At 42.7% G+C, this 22799-nt stretch overlaps 1 protein-coding gene across 1 annotated transcript in view; it reads left to right on the top strand.

Annotated features, from left to right (window-relative positions):
- CCND2 (cyclin D2) overlaps nt 1–22799 on the top strand; it is a 50740-nt gene that overhangs the window by 17108 nt on the left and 10833 nt on the right. Inside the window, exon 4 of the mRNA XM_018558119.1 lies at nt 12945–13093. Coding sequence (XP_018413621.1) covers nt 12945–13093 — 149 coding nt within the window. The remainder of the gene's footprint in view (nt 1–12944; nt 13094–22799) is intronic.

Genomic DNA, 22799 nt, shown 5'->3' with positions numbered 1-22799 from the left:
AAATCCAATATATTTCAGGTTACCAGTCCTCAGATGTAGGAGCTATATTAGTCTTCTCTTTTCAGCATAAGTACATTTTCTGCAAGTACAAAAATATTGTATATCTTAAAATATGTTATCAGCTTTCACAGTTCTTTTCTGTAAACTGCAGAACACCTTACTCCATGTTGTCAAGATGAGAGGAGGTGTGTCCTGTAGTCTAAATCAATGAACAACCTAAGATGAAAACAATGCTACTTAATAGAAACAGTGCATCGAATGAGTGTTGTCACCCTAGAACAGGAAGTGTGGTACTGGAAAGATCACCAGGTAAAAATAAGAGAGTGAAAGGTCTGAAAAAAACAACTAATGCATCCACCACATCTAAGGACTGGTAAGCTGTATTACATTTTTGTTCCTGGGTTTAGCTATGCTTCTATCACTCGTGATTACAGTAGCATGACTGAGATACTTAAAATGTAGCTCTATCCTGATTGGGTAAGGGGAAACTGAGAAAATGCTGCTTGCTTCCTGCAGCACACTGATAACATCATTATGCTTCAAGAACTGTAATTGATAAAAGGTGGAGCTCTTTTTTCTTCAATATCGCTGTATCTTGTGACTTGCCAGAAAATGAATCGGGAACAATTATGTTGCAGAAACTGTTCTCTCCTTTTCAGTCTATGGTTTTATGCAGACAGCGCTTGTATTTCCCTTTTTATGGTAACCCAGTAGAGCTCTTGAAAAGGCGTTGCAATTGCCACGAGGCTGTAAAGATGCATTTATGTGTGTATGAAGTGCAGGATGAATGTTACACTTTGGTCAAAGTCTAAATACGTACATTTGCTACCTTAGTTCAGAGAAACTTAGACCACATTTTTGAGTCTGCAAGCCGTAGCGAGCATGTTGTACCACATGTTATACTTTTAGATCACTAGAATAAGAAAATGCTCTATTTTAGGTATTTGAATTCCAGGCAAGCCTAACTTTCCACCAAAACTCACCTGATCTAGCTGGAATATGGACTATATTTTTAACAGAGTTATTTTTATTGCTGCTGTATGTTTATAGTAGTGATATCTTCTTAGAGCTGCCATTTATTTGCATTCAGGGTGGTGCATTTGCAGAATGCCTTTGCTTAGCTTTGTATATTCATGGGTTGGTGATGTGTTTTGCATTTTGGTGCATTTAAACATTATTTTGGGCTATACTCGTCTTATACGACTAGTACAGCCCAAAACCTATATTTTAACACAAAAATTAGGGGGTCGTCTTATACGCCGAGTCGTCTTATACGCCGGCAAATGCAAAAACAAATATGGACTTGGGGGTTTGTCTTCTACTGAAAAATGTGCCCACTGGAAAGGAGTATAGCCTTCCAGGAGAATACAGGTGAAACTCGAATAATTAGAATATCGTGCAAAAGTAATTGCAGTAAGTGCTGCAAAAGGGGCCCAAACCAAGTACTGAGTACATATGCATGCTTGTACTTTTCAGAGGTCCGATATTCTTCTATGTACAATCCTTGTTTTATTGATTGCATGTAATAATCTACTTTTTTGAGGTTGTGGATTTGGGGTTCTTGGGGTTTTCATGAGCTGTAAGCCATAATCATCACAATTATGACAAATCACGGCTTGAATTATCTTGCTTTGCATGTAATGAGTCTATCTCATATATTAGTTTCACCTTTTAAGTTGCATTAGTGAAATAAATGAACTTTGCACGATATTCTAATTATTCGAGTTTCACCTGTATCTCCTGACAAGGCTTCTATTAAGGTAACGTTATGGACAGTCGTACCGTTAACCGGTTGAGTGCCCCTCTGACATCCAGTCATCACTTAGGCCCATGGTCTGGAGGGCCCCTTGATGTTTACTGAATGCGATCAGTGTTTTGCTTGTATACTAGAAGGGATTCTCTGTAGATGCTGAAAGGGGCTTCTCTTTTAAGAAAAACTTGCTAACATTTTGTCCACGCTGGGTCCTGTTTTCAGTCGAGATGCCAGCAATGACTAGGCCAAGATGGATTGAATTATTCTAGGTTGCAGCTCTGTCCTTCCTTCCTTCATCAGCATCTTTTAAAACACGGGGTAAAAATGGAGACGGACACAGAGCAGTGAAGGACAGTGGTTGTTTATGCAGAAACGCATTCTCTGTGTCCTCTGGGCCTGACATAAATGGACGTCAGAGAAGCGTTGACAAAAGCGAAGCATACTCTGCTTTATCCTTATCTCTTTCTCTTGTCATTTTAGTCAGGCTCAGTGGATAATGGATAAGACAGATAATATGTTTTGGCACAGAGGACACACGTAATGTTTTAACAAACCATAGTCCCCTGCGTGTAATGGCCGTAGGCTGGATGGTGTGTTTAACCCTGTTTGTTGTAAGTGCTATAATGTTTTTATAAAGCAACTATAGTACGGAAAAAAATATTAAAAGCCAGCCAGCGCGTAAAAGAGGAGTAATAATATGTATCAGGCCCGCTACTGGTGACTCGGATCTTCCCTGCCTGGCAGAACTACACTGGCTGATGTACCTTCATCATCCAACACTTTCAGATATGTCAGCGGTACTGTATGTGTCCCTTGATGAACACTCTGGTCCTCCCACCATCACTATAGCTCCTCAGGAAAACAGTAGTGATGTAGTGCCCGGCAGGTGCAATCACAGTGTACAGCTAGGGACTCAAGCATGCCATCCATTTGGAAGAGTCGCGCAATGGAGATACTTCTTTCTAACCTTTCTGTCTTCAGTGCTTATGAGTCATTGGGGGTGTTTTACTAACCTAAACACACGCACGCACCAGGTGTGTGTGATTTTCACACAGCAAAACGTATTTATCAACCAAAAAGTCTCTAAAAGCATATTTCCACTAATGCCATATATGGAAAAATCATGCACATGATGCATATATAATGCTGCTTCACAGTTTAGAGAAAAATGGTTAGCTCATGCATTTACATTCCTGCATTCATCAACGCAAGCAACACAATGTAGAGCTAATTTACCCAACATCACCTTGTAATTCATGCTGGGCTTTGCACAACACACCTGCTGGGTGTGTACATACTACAAATGTGTTTAGATTCCACCCATAGATCATGCTGGGAGGGAACACACTACAGAGGTGTATACACATTTGTGGTATGTTTATAAGGTTAGTAAATCAACCCCATTGACTCAGGACAGTTATACTAATTGGCGGTTGTGACTTTGCCCAAGTTCACTTGCTCACCCCCTGGCTCAGGACAGTTATACTAACTGGTAGTTGTGACTTTCTTTGCCCAACTTCACTTGCTCATCCCCGGGTCAGGACAGTTATACTAATTGGGAGTTGTGACTTTGCCCAAGTTCACTTGCTCATCCCCGGGTCAGGACAGTTATACTAATTGGGAGTTGTGACTTTGCCCAACTTCACTTGCTCATGCCCGGGTCAGGACAGTTATACTAATTGGGAGTTGTGACTTTGCCCAACTTCACTTGCTCATGCCCGGGTCAGGACAGTTATACTAATTGGGAGTTGTGACTTTGCCCAAGTTCACTTGCTCATCCCCGGGTCAGGACAGTTATACTAATTGGGAGTTGTGACTTTGCCCAAGTTCACTTGCTCATCCCCGGGTCAGGACAGTTATACTAATTGGGAGTTGTGACTTTGCCCAAGTTCACTTGCTCATCCCCGGCAACTAGACATTTCAAAGGAGATCATTAATGGAGGCCTCCTATATCTCTCACTGTTGTTTTTTTTTTGCAAAGAACAAAAAGCCGGGTCCATTTTGGTAGCAGAAATGTTTAGACAGGCATTTGTTCGCTTTAGACAGGTTTTGCATTCCCATACAAAAGGGAGGTCAACTGCAGGCCAGATGCACCCGTCTATGAATTCTGAATGATGTCAAAAGTGTCTCAAACTGATCTCATCAACACATGTCAAAAGCCTGTTGACTCAGGCTGTTAAAGTGACACTAAACTCAGAAGTTACATCTTATAAATGCATTCAAGTACCTTTAACTATTAAGAAAAATGTCTCTTATTTGTGTATCACTCGGCTGTAGATCCTCAAATCATCTCTGGATTGGTGCTGACACGGTCCTTCCTTCTGGAGGCTGGCTACTTTTTGTTCCCCATGGTCCCTGTGTGTGTTGTAAAGAAGTCACTGCTCCAAGCTCACTCCTGTGATGGACTGCAATCTCACGTTTAGTTTACTAATTTGTATTTAAGATTGTAGTCCAAGTACAAACGTTTAAGTACTTTTTTAAGATTAACTTCTGAGTTTAGTGTCACTTTAAGGCCCCATTCACACGTAGCGATACATCGCGCATTTTTGCCGCACGATATCGCGAGAAGTTGACGGCTAATGATATTCAATGGAGCTGTCTTAGCTCCATGTCGCAAGTCGCTTCTACAGGAACCTTTTTTCGTCGGATTTTGCGCGATTTTGCTTTTTTCTAATGGAGCCCGACGGAGAAGGTCGCGCTATCGTCGCTGGAAAGTCGCGCTATCCCGGCCGCTGCAAAAGGTATGTTGCTACGTGTGAATGGGGCCTAAAGCGTCAAGGTAAAATACAAAAACAAAACATGCAGTATATCTTATCTTATATATCTTATAGCAATAAATTAACACTTCAACATTTCCCCATTTGTATCCTGTCAGAGACACTGAAAGTACAGAAAAATACTTTTCGATCTGCCAGAAACTCAGTCAGATCCTAAGCTTTCTTGTGGGCTAACAACACACAGCATTTTTATGGACTGAGTGGTGTCAGCCCTTTTAGTGGTCTTTTGGTAAACTCCTCCCACTGTCATATTTCTACAACATAAAGAATAATTATTCTGTAGATGAAAAGTAGGAGGGACCTTTGAGACAACGCAAGAAATGTGCACAGGACACAGAACAGTTCTGAATTTCTGACAACATCAACAGTTTTTCTTTGTTTGTTTTTTTAACTTTTCAAACAGATCTAATAAAAATGCTTCCAATGATGTATAACAGACCAAAAAGTAATACATTGGAGAAGTTCATTGTTAGGGTTCACCTACATGCAGGAATGTAGCGGTCTGTTTTCATAACAGAGACAAGGCGGCCCTATATGAATGTGGTGGTAGTAGATTTGGTGCGCTGGAGGTTGGCTGGCGTCTCTGTAGGCCCACCTAGTACAGGGTGCCTGCAGAAAACTACAGGAGGGGGCGTATACAAGACCAGTCACCATGCATGAGGAGAGAGCAGCAGTGAACGGTCTTTATTACAGGGAGCATCTGTACAGAGGCAAAATTTCACATTGGATTACTGCACAGATCTAGAAGAAATACACATAGCTCTGGTATTTAGAAAATATTTGCTTGTCCCGGAGTTGAGCTTTGAGGCCCCGTTCACACCAGGGCAGTTTCGTCGTGCGGATTTTTCCGCGCTGAAGCGCATGCAAATAAAATCCCATACATTCCTATGGGGGCGGATCAGCGTGTTGCGCGATTCCCCGTGTTCTTTATGGCCATTTCATCAGCTGAGCCTGCTTCTTATTGGACAACTGAAAACGAGCTTCAAAAACGCGCTGACATATGAACAGAAAACGCCTGTAATACGCGCTGAAACGCGCATAAAAACGTGCGGGGACAAAAAACACTGAAACGCTGTCGCCCTGTTGTGTCCTGGGTCGCCCTTCACTATAAATTTACTAAAAATACACCTAGGGACCCAGGACACAACAGACCCTCAAAATCTGCTGGACATTTCTTGCAAAGTTTTCTGCAGCTCAGATAGATCTATACAACAGTACTGGCCTCTTCTGTGTCTGCCTTAATGAAGCGATATTCTTCTGTGCCTCCAAAGCCAAGAAAGAGAGATGGTTTCATTTGGGTATCGTGACTCATCAGTTCGAGTTTTTTATAACCACAGGGTTGCTTTTGCTACAGCTAAATATGAAATGATAAATTGTTCTTGCACTGTGAGATAAGCCTGCATCATAAAATGAATGTCATATAGAGCGCTTAAAGGTCAGCTTAACCCACAATGTGATGCAAGTAGGCTTTGAATGACATTCAGAACTGCGCACAGGTACGTGGAAGTCCAGCCTTGGTGGAAAATCTTTACTTCAGTCATTAGTAAAGAATCCTTGTGGCTCATAATCAACCAGTTGGAGTTTTGCAGTCCTCTTGAAGACAGAATGTGGTTGTCATGGGCAGCAAGAACGCTTTCGATGCTTTCATTTCTTAGTCAGTTCATGCAGCAGAAAGGCTGAGCAGGGTCCAGCAATGGAGTTTTAACAGGAAGTCTTCTGTGCCTTTCCAAATATTCCCCCCCATAGTTACCGTAGTCTGTCAATGTATGTAAACCCTAACAATCATCTTCTCGTATTTGTTCAGGTTTGGTAAATATACAATTGAAAGTGTTTTTATTATATATTTTCCATAATTGCAAAAAAAGACCCAATGAGATTTTCTGTAGTCCTAAAGTAGTATTAAACTTTTTTTAAAGAAGAATCTAGAACAAAACAAACAAGCATTGCCCAGCAAAATATTTCTTACAATTTTTGCCCAAACACTTAGTCATTATGTTTTGGAACCGCTGGCTCCAACTCTCTCAGCTCGGCTTCTCCTGAACTTCCTGTCCACTGCAAGATTATCAGGGACAGAGCAGTCTCTAACACCGACCCATCTACGAGCTTGAAGAAGGGAGGAGAGGGGAACAGGGGAGTGACTGGCCTTGCTGTGTCTGTGTATTTGTGGAGACACACAACTTATTAGCACACACAAGGGTGGCTTCATGGGACCCTGCAAGGCAAAGGAGTCACCCTAAAACAGGAAGTCGGGGCCAGTGCTCAGGGGACTAGCTGATTCCACCGGAAACTAAAAGAAGCAGCATCCGTCATAATGATTTAATCAGCATTTGGAATAGCTTAAAAACATTTTGACCTTAATATCACTTTAACACTCTCCCAGTCCCAGGGTGACAACACTTCTCCTCTATAGGTAGAGGTGAGCTAGAACAGGAAGTGTGTTACTGGCAGTATCACTAGGTGATGATAAAGGAAAAAGGCTTGAACAAAAAAAAAACAAATGCAGCCACCAAATCTTAAGACTGGTAAGCTTCAGTATATTACATGTGTGTTCTTGGGTTTAGATACGCTTTAAGGGTGCTCCCAGGTATCTACACCAGCTGGATTTGCATGTATGATAAGGACACTCCTATTATTCAGTTTTTGGTTATGGCCCTGCCAGATCATCACATTTTTTAGTGGAGAAGGAGAGCACCATTGGCAGTGTGTGCCGACATTACGCACCACAGGCAGTAACATAACAGGTCTTATAGACACAGTATCAGCACTTGATGTGACTGAATAAAACTTGGTCAGACAGCTGTCACTTAAAGGATAAGTACACTTTAAAACAAAGTGCACTTATCCTTTTGTCCACTTTAAGCTGACCTAACCTAACCCACCTTCCCTCTGCGCGGATGAATATTTAACAAGTTCTGACGGGCCCGGCCTCTGTTGTTTACATCGCGTGGTGAACGTCTCCCTCTACGGGCCAGCTGGGAGACGGCCACATACTAGTAATTTGGGATGTACTGTGCAGGTATGGCCAGGAGAGGGCGACATTTATGGCAGGATGTAAACAAACAATGGCGGTCGGGCCCATCAGAACTTGGTAAGTAAAACAGAACAAATGCATATGGAGAGTTGTATGCACCGAACTACAAATGTTTTTATTTAAATTCAGTGACCTGTAATTAACTGAGTTTTAGCTAAGGCTAGGTTCACACCTGCACTACACTGCACAACACCCGGGACGCACTAGTGCACACAGCGATTGCTGGATTTCAATGGGGTGACATCCGCGCGGCAATCGCTAAAAAAGGTACAAGTACCTTTTTTTGCGACACACAACACGCGTCTTCGCGTTCACTTACACGGACGGAATCGTAGTGGGAAACCGCGCGATCCGCCTGGCGCGACTTGGGTGCCATTAGAAAATAATGGCACTCACAGCGTGATCGGTTCACTCTTAGGCGACTCCTGACCGCGCGGCAATCGTGATTGGTGTGAACCTAGCCTTAAAGGGAAAATCAGGCTGGTGGAGAGGTGGTACTCAGGTGGGCTTAGATTTGTCTTTCTATCTATCCATTCTTGAGATTTGCACAGCTCTACCACTCAGCAGAGCCCTGTTTTTCTCTGCTGCATTTAAATAACACTTGTCTAGCCCCACCCCCAGCTGGTGATTGGACTGTGAAAGGAGAAGCAGGAGACTGATGAGCTCATCTCTCTGTCAATCTGCTCTCCTCTTATCAGCGTGCTCCTTAAGTGAGGCTATTGTTTAGGATTGGCTTACCTGGTACACTGTTGGGGTTTTGTTGCTGTTGACTTTGTGTAAGGCATCAGAGTGTCTGGCCAGTGCTATCAGCATCCTGTGCACATGTGTTCCAGCAGGCACTGCTTCAGCGGCCTGATGGCTGGGGTAAAGGTTGCATTGATCTGATTCTCTCATGTCATGTCTCTTGCAATGCTGTTTCATCCATTTCCTGTAGAAGAAAAGGTGTGGCACGGTGTTAACCAAAATGTGCTGCTCGATCTGCTCATACTTTTTGTTGTTTCACACAGCCAGCTGTACTGAGACCGACATTAGTCAGGTTCTTGTCCCTTTCCTGGAGTACTGTGAAATTCAGCATCGAAGTGTTAACCAGAAGTGTGTTCCTGTGTGTCTCTGCCACACACATCAGATTTATCAAATAGGAACCAGCTGATTGTGAAATGCACACATTATGCAACTCAACATGTAATACACAAAGTGTGATGTATACATTCTGCCCGTGCATGATCCAAAGGGTTGTTTAATCCCCAAAGAAGACCTAGCATCAGACAAATGTCAAGTCCATGCATGCTGAGTAATGTGTAAGTGTAACACTTCCAGGTATTTATTACCTTTTGCAGAGAACACAGACAATGCCTTCATCTGCTTTTCTCTCCAGGACAGAGTCATCTCTGTATAGGCATCATCCAGGGTCACCATCTATGTCCTGGACTGAGATGGTGGCTCAGAGATTATACAATTATGTAAATTCTGGCACCTGTGCAGTTTTTTTTTTTTTTTTGCTGTGCTCACAAATGTTTGACACAGATCAGCCCCCTGCTGCAGCCTCTTACCTTGTGACTTGTTACAAAGATCGTGTGTGGAGAGGAGATGGAGGATATGCTTTCTCCTGCCTGTAGCTGATTGATGACATTATCTCAGGCTAGGGAATGTCACTACCTAAGCAGATGATATTGGGGATGTGGCACCCGCATCTAGGATTGCAGGCTACCTGTCTATGCTATCGTAACCTAGGCAGATCATCAGATTTAAAATTGCCTTGGGAGTTTGTATGTGATTGCCGATTGTAGGAAGCAGAGATGGAGAGAAGGGACATAGAAGAGGAATCGGGGAGTACACTCCCACTGACCCTGTAGGGTGCTGCATGAAATCTGCAGTGGAATATAGAGAACTCAGATCTCAAGGGCTGAGAGGTAGCTACAGGAAAAACTGTTTCCCTAAATAGACTTTGTCACCTTGCCCATGCAAGACAAAGGGCATACCATGACCCCTCATATTCCTCTTGCATGTGTTCCCTTGTGGCTCCTTGCTCCCCCACAGCCAGTACAGAAATCAGTGGTGTGTGTGACCCAGGGGAGCAGTGACAGTTCTCAGACTTAGCGATTGACTGCTGGGCCCGTGCACTTGAGAGCAGGTTACATGCTCCCCCGCACCTGATAGTAAGCGAGCACAGGTAAGGTGTGTATAAGTGGGTTGTAGGATGTACTTTGCACAGACGCTGTCACTTTACTATGCATGGGCAAAGTGACAGTGTTTGATCACCTTCCCAACCTTGGTATTGGATACTGAAGAAAGCTCCCTGTGTACCAAAACCATGGTCAAGGTCACCAGATCAGCCAACATCAGATTTCAAATTACCTTGAGAGTCTGAATGTGATTGCTGATGTAGGAAGCATTGCATAGAAGAGGTATCAGGGAGTATACTCCCACAGACCCTGTGAGGTGCTGTCTGAAAACTGCAGTGGATTATAGAGAAGTCAGAGCTGTGTACAGCGCCATAGTTAGTGGTGTTGAATCTCCAGACAATCCTTGTAACTAGGCTTATCCTCCTCCTCCTCTCCCACTTCTAGAATAACATTGCTTGTCAATAATTGACTAAACACAGGTATTTTTGACAGATATTGAAGCAATATATTTGTAGGTGCCCCTGTTGCTATTTTATTTTTGGGTTGGATCTTCTTTTAGGTTTTTATTACTATCTCTGTGTCTGCTTGGGGGATGCATCCTCTCTATCTGACTTGGTGAATAGGGTCACTGGGACAAAAAAGTCACAGGATAGCCAAAGTAGCAGGAAATCACAGGAAGTGATCACAGGAAGGGATCCCCCCGACTTTGAAGAACTTCCCACTCACTTATTGTTCTGCCTCTGGGACAGGAAGTGAAACCTTCCCAAAGGCCAGCACAGTGCTATAGTGGTTAGAACTTCTGCCTTGCAGAACAAGGGGTCCCTGGTTAAAATCCCAGCCAGGCCACTGTCTGCAAGGAGTTTGTGCTTGTGTGGGTTATCTCCGGGTACTCCAGTTTCCTCCCAAACCCCAAAGACATGCTGCTAGGTTATTTGCAGCATGCTAGGTTAATTGGCTCCTGCCTAAATCTGCCCTGTATGTATGCATGTGAGATAGGGACCTTAGATTGTAAGCTCCTTGAGGGCAGGGACTGATGTGAATGTGCATGTAAAGCGCTGTGTAAATTGTCAGCGCTATAAATACCAGTAATAAGTAAAAACTAGACTAAGAGGGGTTTTAACCATTTCCTCCTCTATTGGAAACTGAAATCTATGCTATAAGTGTTCATGTTATATAGAAATTAGGGATGCACCAATACCTAGTACAGTACTCAGTACAAGTATAAGTACAGATACTTTTCCAGCTCCGGGACTAGACTAGAGAAAAATTCTAAAGTTAGGAGGCAGCTGTGATTTGTAAGGAGCACACTGAGCTCCTGGGATTTGTACATCTCTGTTTTTTAATGTATGATTTTAAAAAAAAATAAATATAAATAAATGGATGCACCGATACCAGTTTTGCGAGTACGAGTACTGGTACTTGCTGAGTACTTACAAGTGCGAGTACTGATACATTTTTGTTTATTGTCATGTGAGTTTTTCTAAAACAATACAGACCAATGATTTCAGGACAGTGGTGGAGCGCCAGAGCTGTGTCCCAGCTGCAACTGCTACAATGCTGGAAGTTCCCCTGAAAAAGCCAAGTATCGGCACTGGTATCGGTGCATCCCTAACAGAAATAATTCAAGAATGGCAACAACCTACGGATGCTTGTGTTATTTAAAGACCAGTTCGTTTGGTATGTGCGAATCTTTACCTAGAAGCAGACACAGATTTCGCCAGTCTCGGATTTTGCTACTTGGATGGTCTGCTTGAAATGTACCAGTTTTGAAACTTTAATTTGAAGCGTTTACTTAGCAGAAATTTGAACTTAGCATTGCAAACCACAAATAAATAGAAATAGACTGCCAGTGTTTGTCATCTGAGACATTCTAAAATGTTCATGTATTTAATATGGGATTCAGCCTAAAGTAATAATAATATTAAAAAAAAGAATTTGGAAAGTGTTTTTTTTTTTTTTATACTTGACAATATGTAGGGAAGCCGTAGGCATAATGAGGACCTGCTGTCTTTTGTATATAACCTAGTGTACAGATACCTCTGTCAGAACACAATACACTATTTGGTGTGGAGGGATGGAGTTAGATTTATTTAGTTTGAAATAAATCTATTATTGTATAAACAACTTTACTCTGCAGGATACTCAGCCTGGCCACGGTGTTGGAATCCTAAGACTGGCTGAACAGAATTACATATATAAGCATCTAACACAGTTCACATATATGTATTTGAACTCCTATATATGGCTGTTTGGTCAGGGATCTGGTTTAACCCCTTCGTGACTGACGACGTTATGGGTACAAAAAAGTAAAAAAAGGCCTCAGTCATGAAGGGGTTAAATAGCCACTGCAGCCACTGAATATGGATATATGGTAATGGATTTTGTTCACATTTAGACTCCTAGGTGGCCTTTCACAATGTTGCTCCCCCCGCTTTCCTCCTTTACACATAAATAGAATCTGCTGATCCGCCAACTCATGTGCACAGAATTGGCCCGCTAACCCCCACCCCATCTCTCTTTTTTGTGGGTATGTCAGGCCGAATTTTTTATCAGCGTGAAGGTCGCTCACATGACTCTCAATAGCTGGAGATGAGGAGGGGACTCTGCACAATAGGAGCCACACTCTGCCCTTGGGAGACACTTGCCGCACCAATCGCTGCAGTCAATTACCATGCTAAAAATAGGAGCCACTGATACAAATTGCAGCCTGTCGCCCAACAAAAGCCCAGGCCAGCACGGCCTTTGATGGCCAAGTTTATGGTGCTTGCTAGGGAAGTTACAGAAGGACAGAGGAGAGTGAGGGGTTTTTATGCTGATTCCCCTAGTCACTCTGGGCCTCCCGCCATTTGCTGGCTGTCTCATTTGCATTTTGAATGACATTAAGGCCGCTAATGAGGTTATTGGGCATTGCAGTGGTCTCCTGTGGCCACACGTAGAGCAGGACCTACAGCAGTGCAAGCTGGCATAGTTTCTGTGACTCTTTATGTGGTATGAGAATTGGCTTCACCCTTTAAATGTACGTAAAGCACACAAAACGCACCACTCCTGGAGTTCTGCAAACGGTGACAAGTCACTGCACAACAGCACATACTTTCAGAACAAGCACATGCATATTTGCGAGGTAACAAAAAGTATGAATTTGTGTTTGCAGGACACTGTCCTTTGCCGTCCAGCTCAGGGCCACAGCGGTTAATGCACACTTTGGCACACCGCAATCCTTTTCCTGCCTTCTCCTGACTGTCTGGCCTGTTCTCTTGCAGACTTTAACTTTGCCCTGTATCCACCGTCTATGATAGCGACTGGAAGCGTGGGAGCCGCAATTTGTGGGCTGCAGATGGACGATTCAGAAAACGAACTCTCTGGCGATAGTCTGACGGAGCACTTGGCCAAGATTACTAACACAGATGTGGTGAGTATCCTGTTCATCTCAATATTTTTTTTCCCCCCCTTGATAATTTTTGAGAGTGTACAGCATCCTTGGAAAAAGAAGGTAACACAAGCATCTCTGTGGAAAAAAAAAAGGTTTTGGAATTCCCCCTAAGTTCTTGATCTACATATTATATTTGCAGATGTGGTTTTCTCGAGATCACTGAAACTGCTTGATAGTTAGAAAAAAAGAAAACAGCAGTTTTAGCGGCCAGGGCGCGGGCAAGGATTGAGTTCACAAGGGATAGTAGCCGTGCCTGTTTATAGTTTGTTCTTTTGCTTTGCACGGCGTGTAACAAAAAGAGGTATTATAAAAAAATTACTAAATATTCTATCTAGATAGATAGCTAGATAGATATATTGTGTATAAGTGTACTATGTGTTATGGCTTGTTTGTTGTCCAAAACATGAGACGGTCTTAGGCTTCATGATACGGGCCAAAATGCTATGGGTTATTCCTTTTATATTCACATGCATACCATATATTTTGTTTATTTTTAATTACTTTATCTGATGTAAATGTTCATTTGAACTTTTCCCTCTCTAAGTGTTTGATTTGTCTTGTTTTTTGGGTTGTAATTGAAAATCTAAAGGGAAAGATTAGATTCAATTCAAAGTGTGTAAACATTTTGAATAGAGTATGAAAAGGTTGAGACCCCTGTCTTTATGTGCTGTCTGAGACATTTTTCTTTACTTCCAGTCCCTGAATACAAAGTAAGAAATGGGTGATCTTTCCAAAGGGATAACCAAAACAGGTTTCCCCATAGAAGTTCTGGTGACAACTCAAAAATGCCAAATTTCCCATCACTTTCTGTACTGGAGATAGTGGTCACCAGGACAAGTAGTGGGATTGAATCTTTCCAGCAGGACTTGGGAAATGGGTTGTTAACACTGGAACCCTGAGGTTTTTTAATAAATATTAATATAATTGCTATCATCCAATGGTTTGGTAGTGGTGTAAATATGGAGAATCTGAATATTGGATTGAAAGATACTGCACACCAATGGATTTCCATGGTCAACTTGGGTTATGATGGGGATGAATGAATCTAGAATGGACGCTCCACACCATAATATTCCAGATTCCATAAGTCCAGATGCAAATTTATTCCAGTGACAAACCAACAGGAGATGTAGTTCCATCCCCTTCATTAGGGCTTGAGAATGTTGCTGACAGATGCTGTGCATACCCTACTCACTGTCATAATGACTAACTATACATTAATTGTTTCATTTTCTCCAAGCCCCGATAAAGAAGGCCCGAACTACAGCCCCCGAAAGGAGTTGACTTTGCAAACTGTTTGTTATTGGAAAAAAAAAATCTAGATTTGAATATTACTGCGAGGTATACCCTCATTACATCATTTTGACATTTTCCAACCTGGTATATGACTTCTTTTTCAATCTGACATAAAAAAAAATCAGTCATAAGCACCTGATCAGAAAGAGTCCATTTTACTTCAATTTGATTGAAATATTTCATGTCTGGATTCTACAGTGTTTGGGCACCACAAGGCTGGATGTGTTTGAATTACAACTTAAGCTGTGGCACTGCAAAGTGCTATCAATCTAACATGTCAAAAATGTGAAAAGGATGAGGGTGCTGCAATTCTATTATTCGCCCAATAAATATTTATTACACATGAGCTCAGAAGAGAAAGCCAATGCTGTCTAGGAGCTCAACACTTCCCCTGGGCAACAAATAGCAAAATAAAAGGATAGGAAATGTTTTAGTTCGGGTCGCCAGTTAGGCAGCCTGACCGGTGACATGAATGTGTTGGCTTTCTCTTATGATCTGTTGTCATGTGTAATAAACTTTACTAGAATCATACCAGATTTGTGGCGCTCTCATTCTTTGACTATCCCAGGGACGCCCAAAGATACCTCAGTTGACAAAGAGCTGCCTCTAAAACTTGGATTTAAAGCCCTATCCTTGCTTCTTTTCAGTCTATCGTTCTACCAACATGTCTGTTGTGGATCTAACATGTTTCCAGGCACTGGGAGCTGGAGGTGTTAAAGCACACTGAAAGCAGACATTCACCCAAATAATTTTTTCTCTCCAGGTTCCTCACGCCTTCCTCTTACACAATGGCAGAAAGTTTCATCACACGGGGAAACGTAATACTTTTTTGTGCTGCAGCCCAACACTTCACGCTTTCTCACCTAGACAAGAATAAAGTAGGGACCCCCTAAGCTTGTTAAAATGTCCACGTCACACATCCAAGGAGGCAGAGTTTCGCTGAGGGTTGCATGGGTGAAGCGAGGTCTGTGCACTCACAGGGGATTTCCGCACATGTGCTCATATAGCTCATTAAGTGTTCTGTCAGCAGTAGGCCTTTTCACCAAGCAGCAGGTTCCCACAACAGAGAGAATGAGAGAGAAAGCGCTGAGCATTAGTCAGCTCACATACTTTATATACAGACTTGTGAACAGCTCAGCCTAATAATGAGGTCTGGCTACCAAGTGAGACTTGGACCCAGAAATGTAGGCTTTATCCTACCCAAAGTTCTACAAAGCCTCTAGGCTACTGGATCCAGAACAGAACTCAAGACAATTTTTAACTTGGGATCCCCAGGGACCTTTTCCTGCTCTGCTTCTGCATGAGCTGCATTGTTAGGCAGCATGAGGTAGTAGAGAGGGTGTGCACAGACACCTAATCTGTAAGAGTTTATGAATCTTATCTTATCAGCTGGTCTATGCGGATAAAACAATGCTCTTCTTTGGAATGTTGGGAATGTGATATCTTATGACCATTCCAGAACTCCTTTTAAAGATCTTAGTTGCTTGGCTGTCAGCTGACTTACTGACTATTTGACCTAAAACTAGGTTGGGTGTTTGACTTCTTTTACTATACACTGGCACAGGGACATTGAGCAAAAAAATTAGCATGACAGGCCCCTCCACGTGCCTGTACACTGCTTTGAATCTGCTTTATAGTACCCTCAAAATCCAAGGCGCTATGTACTGTCAATCCAGTTGGTGCCGGCCCCGCCAACTGGATGTGCCATACTATTGGTTAGTAAGCCTACCTGTCACAATGGTGGACCAGCACTGCATATGGCACTTCTTTTTCTGTGCTGGAACGCTCTGTGCATGCCACATCATTTCTGTTCTTGGCTGAAGATGGCCTGTTAAAGTCCCTTGGTTGTGAAGAAGTTAAATTTAACATGGCTGTAAAAGCACAGTACCGCACAGCAAGGCTCTTTCCTGGCTGCCTGCAATAAAGGTATGTTAAAAGCTTCATTTAATTTTAGAGTGCTATGGGAATTAGTCTGCTGATCACATGACCTCCTTTCACCCCTTCCTCCCCCACCTTTCGCCCACTAACTCCTTGACGACCCTTGAACAGTAACCTCCGATTCCCACAATGCAGTTTGTTTACAGTCAGTCTTAATTTTAGATGACCCTTTCTCGCTGAATTGGCAAACAGTCCTTCCAGAAAAGTTCAAATAAATGGAAATGAGCCATTAACTTGCAGGACAAGTGCTTCCTGTTTAAAAAAAAAAAAAAAAAAAAAAAATATTTTTTGGGGTAAAAAAAAAATCGTGCAGGATCAATCCAGTTGGTGCCGGCCCCGCCAACTGGATGTGCCATACTATTGGTTAGTAAGCCTACCTGTCACAATGGTGGACCAGCACTGCATATGGCACTTCTTTTTCTGTGCTGGAACGCTCTGTGCATGCCACATCATTTCTGTTCTTGGCTGAAGATGGCCTGTTAAAGTCCCTTGGTTGTGAAGAAGTTAAATTTAACATGGCTGTAAAAGCACAGTACCGCACAGCAAGGCTCTTTCCTGGCTGCCTGCAATAAAGGTATGTTAAAAGCTTCATTTAATTTTAGAGTGCTATGGGAATTAGTCTGCTGATCACATGACCTCCTTTCACCCCTTCCTCCCCCACCTTTCGCCCACTAACTCCTTGACGACCCTTGAACAGTAACCTCCGATTCCCACAATGCAGTTTGTTTACAGTCAGTCTTAATTTTAGATGACCCTTTCTCGCTGAATTGGCAAACAGTCCTTCCAGAAAAGTTCAAATAAATGGAAATGAGCCATTAACTTGCAGGACAAGTGCTTCCTTTTTAAAAAAAAAAAAAAAAAAAAAAATCATTCTTTCGGTGACATAGAAACTGTGTCAGGAATGTCACACGGAAGTTTTAACCAATCATGAGAATGTTTCACTTAAAGCCAAGGTATTTTTTTGTACACCTACACTGTTTCAAGATGCATATTCATGATTCATTTTAAGATTTCTGCAAAAAACTAAATCAATTAAGTCCTATATGGGGAACTTGAGTTACATTTGTTTAGTGACTATTGATTCACAAAAAGAAAAGCCTAACAAACTATCAAGAACAAGATGATTCATTTTCTGGACATTCCCTGTAGATTAGTGTGCATCCTGTGAGCAAAACATAAAAAATGGACCTAGCATAAACACACTTGACTGCCTCATAGAGATAATGTTCTGATCTCTTGAAGGGGTTTTCCATCTTTAGCTTGCATGATGGAAAACCTCTCACCAAGTGAGTTGTGTTGGACATTGGAGGTCAACTGCTGCTTGAACCTCACCGGTTTCCTGTTTGCAAGCATGACTGTATTTTCCATAACGGACCTGTATTTAGGACAGTAGGAGAATGCTCAAAGCTTAAATGTAACCTGTGACAATCTCTTCTGATTTTGCTTTCATTTTCTGGTCACCTCTGGACATTTGTATCTAAATTCAGCAAATAGAACTAGAGAGGGAATGTGCAAGGAATGTTGAAGGGAGCCAGAAGACTCCCTGGAGTTGAAGAACCATAAAACCCTATATCCTGTTTTTATGGTGTTGGCGTGTACAGTTAAAAAGAAAGTAGAATGTAAAGCAAATCCCCATTCCTCTTCCAATAGCACAGTCTAGGGTAAGTTTTTACTAATAATCATGACACAAGGGGTGTGGCTTATGCTAAAGCATCGAAATGTAACAGGTACACTTTAACTACTGTATATTTTGTCTGGAAATAATTTAACAGCTCGCTGTTCCATATTTTCATGAGCAATTTTCATATATAGATTTGTAGATCCTCATGTAAGAGTTCATGTGTAAATCTGGTTTTGGAATGTGTTATGGGATATGCCACCTAGAAGATGCTAATATGCAATATTCCAATCTCCAAACCGAGACGCCTAGATCAAATCTGGGGTCTCATTAAGAATAGTAGAATGTAGGGTCAGAGTTAAAGAGCACACCCCACCCTTCTCTTCCACTCAATCCCTTTGAGAGTTCACATCTCCTCTAAGGGCCAGTTCACTCCTTTGCGGTTTAGGTACTATGAGTTGCATGCACATTGCATTTTACATGTGTTTAAAAGAGAACTATGGGGTAAGTGTTTTTCCCCATAGTTCTCTTTAGGGTCATGGGAGGACATATACTAACCTCCTCCCGTGACCCAAAGCTCAGTATATCGTGGGATATTGCCCGCAATATACTCAGAATGTACCGTAGCCGGGACAGATCCCAACAATAATGTTGAGATCCACCCAGCTGTGTGAGTGACATCTGGCTCTGCCTATCTAGAGGCAGAGCCAGCTGTGCCCACCCCCTCCCCCATTCATTCCTCCACTCAGCGCTGGAGAGGGGGGAATCCCTGTGGGGAGCGGTGACTGACAGTCGCTGCTCACTGCAGGGAGACGATCGGAAGGTGAGCGGATTGGTGCATGTTCATGCTCACTTCCCGATTGATAGAGCCAACCTGTGACAGCTTCTTTGTCACAGGTCGGCTCTAACTATGAGGACGAGTGGAAATCAGTCACCTCATAGTTCTCCTTTTTAAGGTGTGTTTTACATGCATTACCATTGAAGTCTATATAACGTGCATTTGATAGAACCACATCAAAAGTTTTGCAAGCAGCCTAAACTGCAGTGGTGAGAACAGGCAGTCAAGATTGCATTTACGGAACTGTTAAATACTAATATAAACCTGACTGCCCTGTATTTGTAAATTGTAGCTAATTAAATAAAACATATCAGATGAAAGTGTGCCGGCGTTACTTCCCAGAAAAATTAACAGGAAGCAGATTATGTCTTCACGGTGGTAGAGACAGGCATAAAAAGATATTTAAAAAAACAAAGACGAATAGATCCACATTGAACTTTATCTCGGCAGTCAAGAGCTGCAAGATGTTAAATTCTGATCATTCTTGGAACGAGCTGAATTTTTAATTGGCAAAATGTCTGTAGTCCTTTTTTGAATACCGCGTCTGTCACAGGACTGTGAAGACAGCGCAGTTCATATGAGGTAAAATGCCTATGTTGGTATGACCGAGGCTGGCAGCTAATGAAGGATTGTCACTCGCCTGGCTAGTGTTATCGCAGTTCTGCTGACTTTTAAAAAGTCCTTCAGTCTTCCCAAATACTGTTTCCATATAGAAGATGTTAAGAAAAAGGTGTCAAATTTTATAATGGGACATTATGGATAGGTGCCTGGGTGAATAAATTAGGAGGGGTTCTACAAGAAAACTGGAAACTACAAGGAAACTGGAAACCTGTGATAGGTTGTAATTACACTTCCCCCTTATGAGAGTTGCCCCCTTGGCTCTTCAGACGGAGAACTTTAAAATTAAATTCCGCAAAAAAAAAAAAAACTCCCCTTGCAGTGGGGCTGCCCCCACACTTCAAGAGTTAATTGCTTGCTTAGGTCTAGGGATCCCCACTCCTGCACGCCCCCCCCTACTATGGATGTCACGTTGACATCATCAGGTACAATGTAGAGCCCATATTCCTGCATTATACATGAGGATGCCAAGGGACACTGCACAAGCCAAAGTGTAGGGGAGTTGAAGAGAGCGCCGACTGCAGAGGGAGTGGGGATCAGTTAAGTAAAAGTCCTTTTACCAGTTACCCTGGACCTGAGGATCATTTAACTCTTGCAGTGTGTGGGTAGCCCCACTACAAGGAGATTTTTTTTTCTCCTGGAGATAGGCTTTAACCACTTCAAGTTATATAAAACACATAAAATTATATGTGCATTTTACTGTAGTCCTGTGGCCAGCTTTGCTCTGTTTGATTGACAGTTGCTGTGCTGCTTTTCTACACGTCACTCTGCTGCCCTTTCTCAGGCTTTGTTGCCACATACCCAGACAGCCCTACACTAATTGATTGACAGCTGCTTTCCCCCGCTGTCCCTCACATCATTCTGCTACCGGTCATCAGGCAATGCAGATATCCCGACGCACTCAGAAAAAAAGTATAAAGTTATTTTAAATACTTTACTGTTACTTCATAAATACTTTTAATATATGTCAAACATTCAGCTGTTTTTATTATCACTTTCGTATGTAAGTGAACCTTTTTAGTAACATCTGTCATTTGCTGAGCTGAAGTATTTCTGCATGGGAGGGGGGGGGTCCCCAACTCCTGGAAATTCTGCCCTTTTGCACAGGCCTCTGTGTTTAAGGTTTTTTTCTCTTTCTTCAAGAAATACAGCCACAGAGCGATCAGTGTGTGGGCCGTGTCTTCCTGTCAGTGACTCATTCAAAAATGGACAAATTGAGGTTACAGTCAGCATAAAGCCAAGTGATCGGGCCCAGCAGTTAACTCCTGACTTGCTGGCAAAAAGAAAAGGTTATGTGATCGAGGAATCAGCTGTGCAACAGGGCTTTGGGCCTACCTCACCGAATTCTCCGTGCCTTGCCAAGCCGGAGCCTATCAGGCTTCACATGCAGAGCTGTATTTATGTTGCTCAGCAGGCTTTATTTTGTTGGAACACAACAGCATTCTGTATTACTGACTCATAGAATTCTTAAATAAAGTCAGCTGCAGATCTTTCAAGAGACTCCTTTCCGTTCTGCAAGAAAATAAGAAGGAGCAGCCAGATTAACTGTGTCATTGCCTGGCTCTGATACGGAATCTCTCCCAGTAGTCAGCGGAAAAAAGGAAATTACTTAATAAGTAGCATCTTCTGTTGGCCCAGTTACAGTGTTTGGTCATTGGGTGTTGGAAGTGCAATACTGTGAAAGCTGAAGGTCACTGCCTGCATGTTCCATAGAGCATGCTGTGATCTGTAGTGCCTTCCCAGGTTTCCAGTGCAGTTCTGATATCATATTTGTATATGGCTTACGGACTGATTGATTTCCCTCCCAGCACATAGCTGGACGAAGGCAGTTAGCACGGCTTTACCACCACTAGATGGGGCTGAGGAGCACATGTTCCTTGGCTTCATCTAGCAGCGCCAATGCTATGTTCTGACGCAGTGCCAACTTTACCTAACAGTAGTCCTGACATTTAAGCACCTGCCTCCCTAACGGCAATGGCTCATAATGACCCGATTGCCAGAGAGGTTATACTTAGTACATTATATGACTCATTTATTGCACTAGCTATAGAGCAGTAAGAATGTAGTTAAGATAACATAGAAAATACTCTTCTATACAAGCACCCAGCAAGAAATAAGTGAAAGTTGTGTCCAATTCATTGGGAAAAAATTTGAAGAATGCAGATCTGCCAGCTGGGGCTTTCTAGCCTGCTAATAGCACCCTGCGCCTGCAACTCAGACGGACGCTCTACACTCCAGCTCTCAGTGGCCTGGTCACCAGAGAGTTTTCTCCGCTGCTATGGCGACCAGGGAATTTTCCAGTCCTGGTTTACATATTCTTAGCAAGCAATAAATGAGCTTTATGATAAGCCTTCACTGACCTTTGTAGCTGCAGGCACTATGAAGCAATTAGGCTGAAAGCAGAAGCACTGAAGTGATTTCAATTGTTTTCTCGACAGCTCCGCTCTCTCTGGCTGCAATGCTGCGCTTACGTCATAGAAAATAAGGCTTTATGCCTTATCTATGACATGGGATTGCGTTTGCAAATGCATCCAATTGCATATGGTGTGAACGTGCACTATATATTTAGAATAAAGATTAAAAGGTTGGATGGATACTGAGCCACTACTGGGAGTGGAAACTGAGCTGCTAAGTCACTGCTGAAGTCACTGTTTGGAGGGGGACCAGTTGAGCTGAGCTGCTAAGAGAATTTGAGTAACTTCAGTGCTCAAGCTGTGAATTTTGAGGATGAATTGCTCCACAGTGCCTCCAGCTACACAAGTCAATGTTTTAGGAACATGCAACTATTTGAATGAGGTACTTGGGGAAGGCTTGGTGAAAGATGAGGGCTGAAGGCAGGAGGTCATTCATTTGGTGTTTTTTTAGGACTCCAAATAGAGGCAGGAGGCGGGGCAATGGCATAAAGATTGCAGGCTCTGGAAACTGTTTATCCCAACCTTATCCTCTGGGGCCAAGCACATCAAGGGTGGTCAGATCACAAGAGTACAATATATACCCTACATGTCTTTTGGCAGATAAAACAACACCATATATGTGTTTCATCTGCATATTTGGCCAGAGTTGCCCTTTAAAGCCAGGGCTCGCTCTGTGTGCGCTCTTCCTCGCTAGTGTCAGGTCGTATTTTGTATGCAAGGAAACAGCAGACAGAATAGCCCGGAGAGAGAGAAAGGGATAATGAGATAGTTTCCTAAGTTATTTTTGCCTGCTTTGGCAGCTGCTGCAAGTTCATTCAGCTTTTTGTTCCCCAGTGAGTGTTTTGCGTGTGTGGTTACAATGGGGTGATGCAGATACACTGCAGGCTGATGCTAGAGTTCCGTTGTCCCATTCATAAGTCTAGAGAAGGGCGCAGTGCTTGTGAGAGAGCCAACTAGCAGAGG

The sequence above is a fragment of the Nanorana parkeri genome, unplaced genomic scaffold (genome assembly GCF_000935625.1).
Source record: "Nanorana parkeri isolate BGI_ZX_2015 unplaced genomic scaffold, ASM93562v1 scaffold14, whole genome shotgun sequence".
Classification (NCBI taxonomy): Eukaryota; Metazoa; Chordata; class Amphibia; order Anura; family Dicroglossidae; genus Nanorana; species Nanorana parkeri.
The sequence above is the reverse complement of the archived record's forward strand: the minus strand, read 5'-3'. Positions and strand labels throughout refer to the sequence as shown.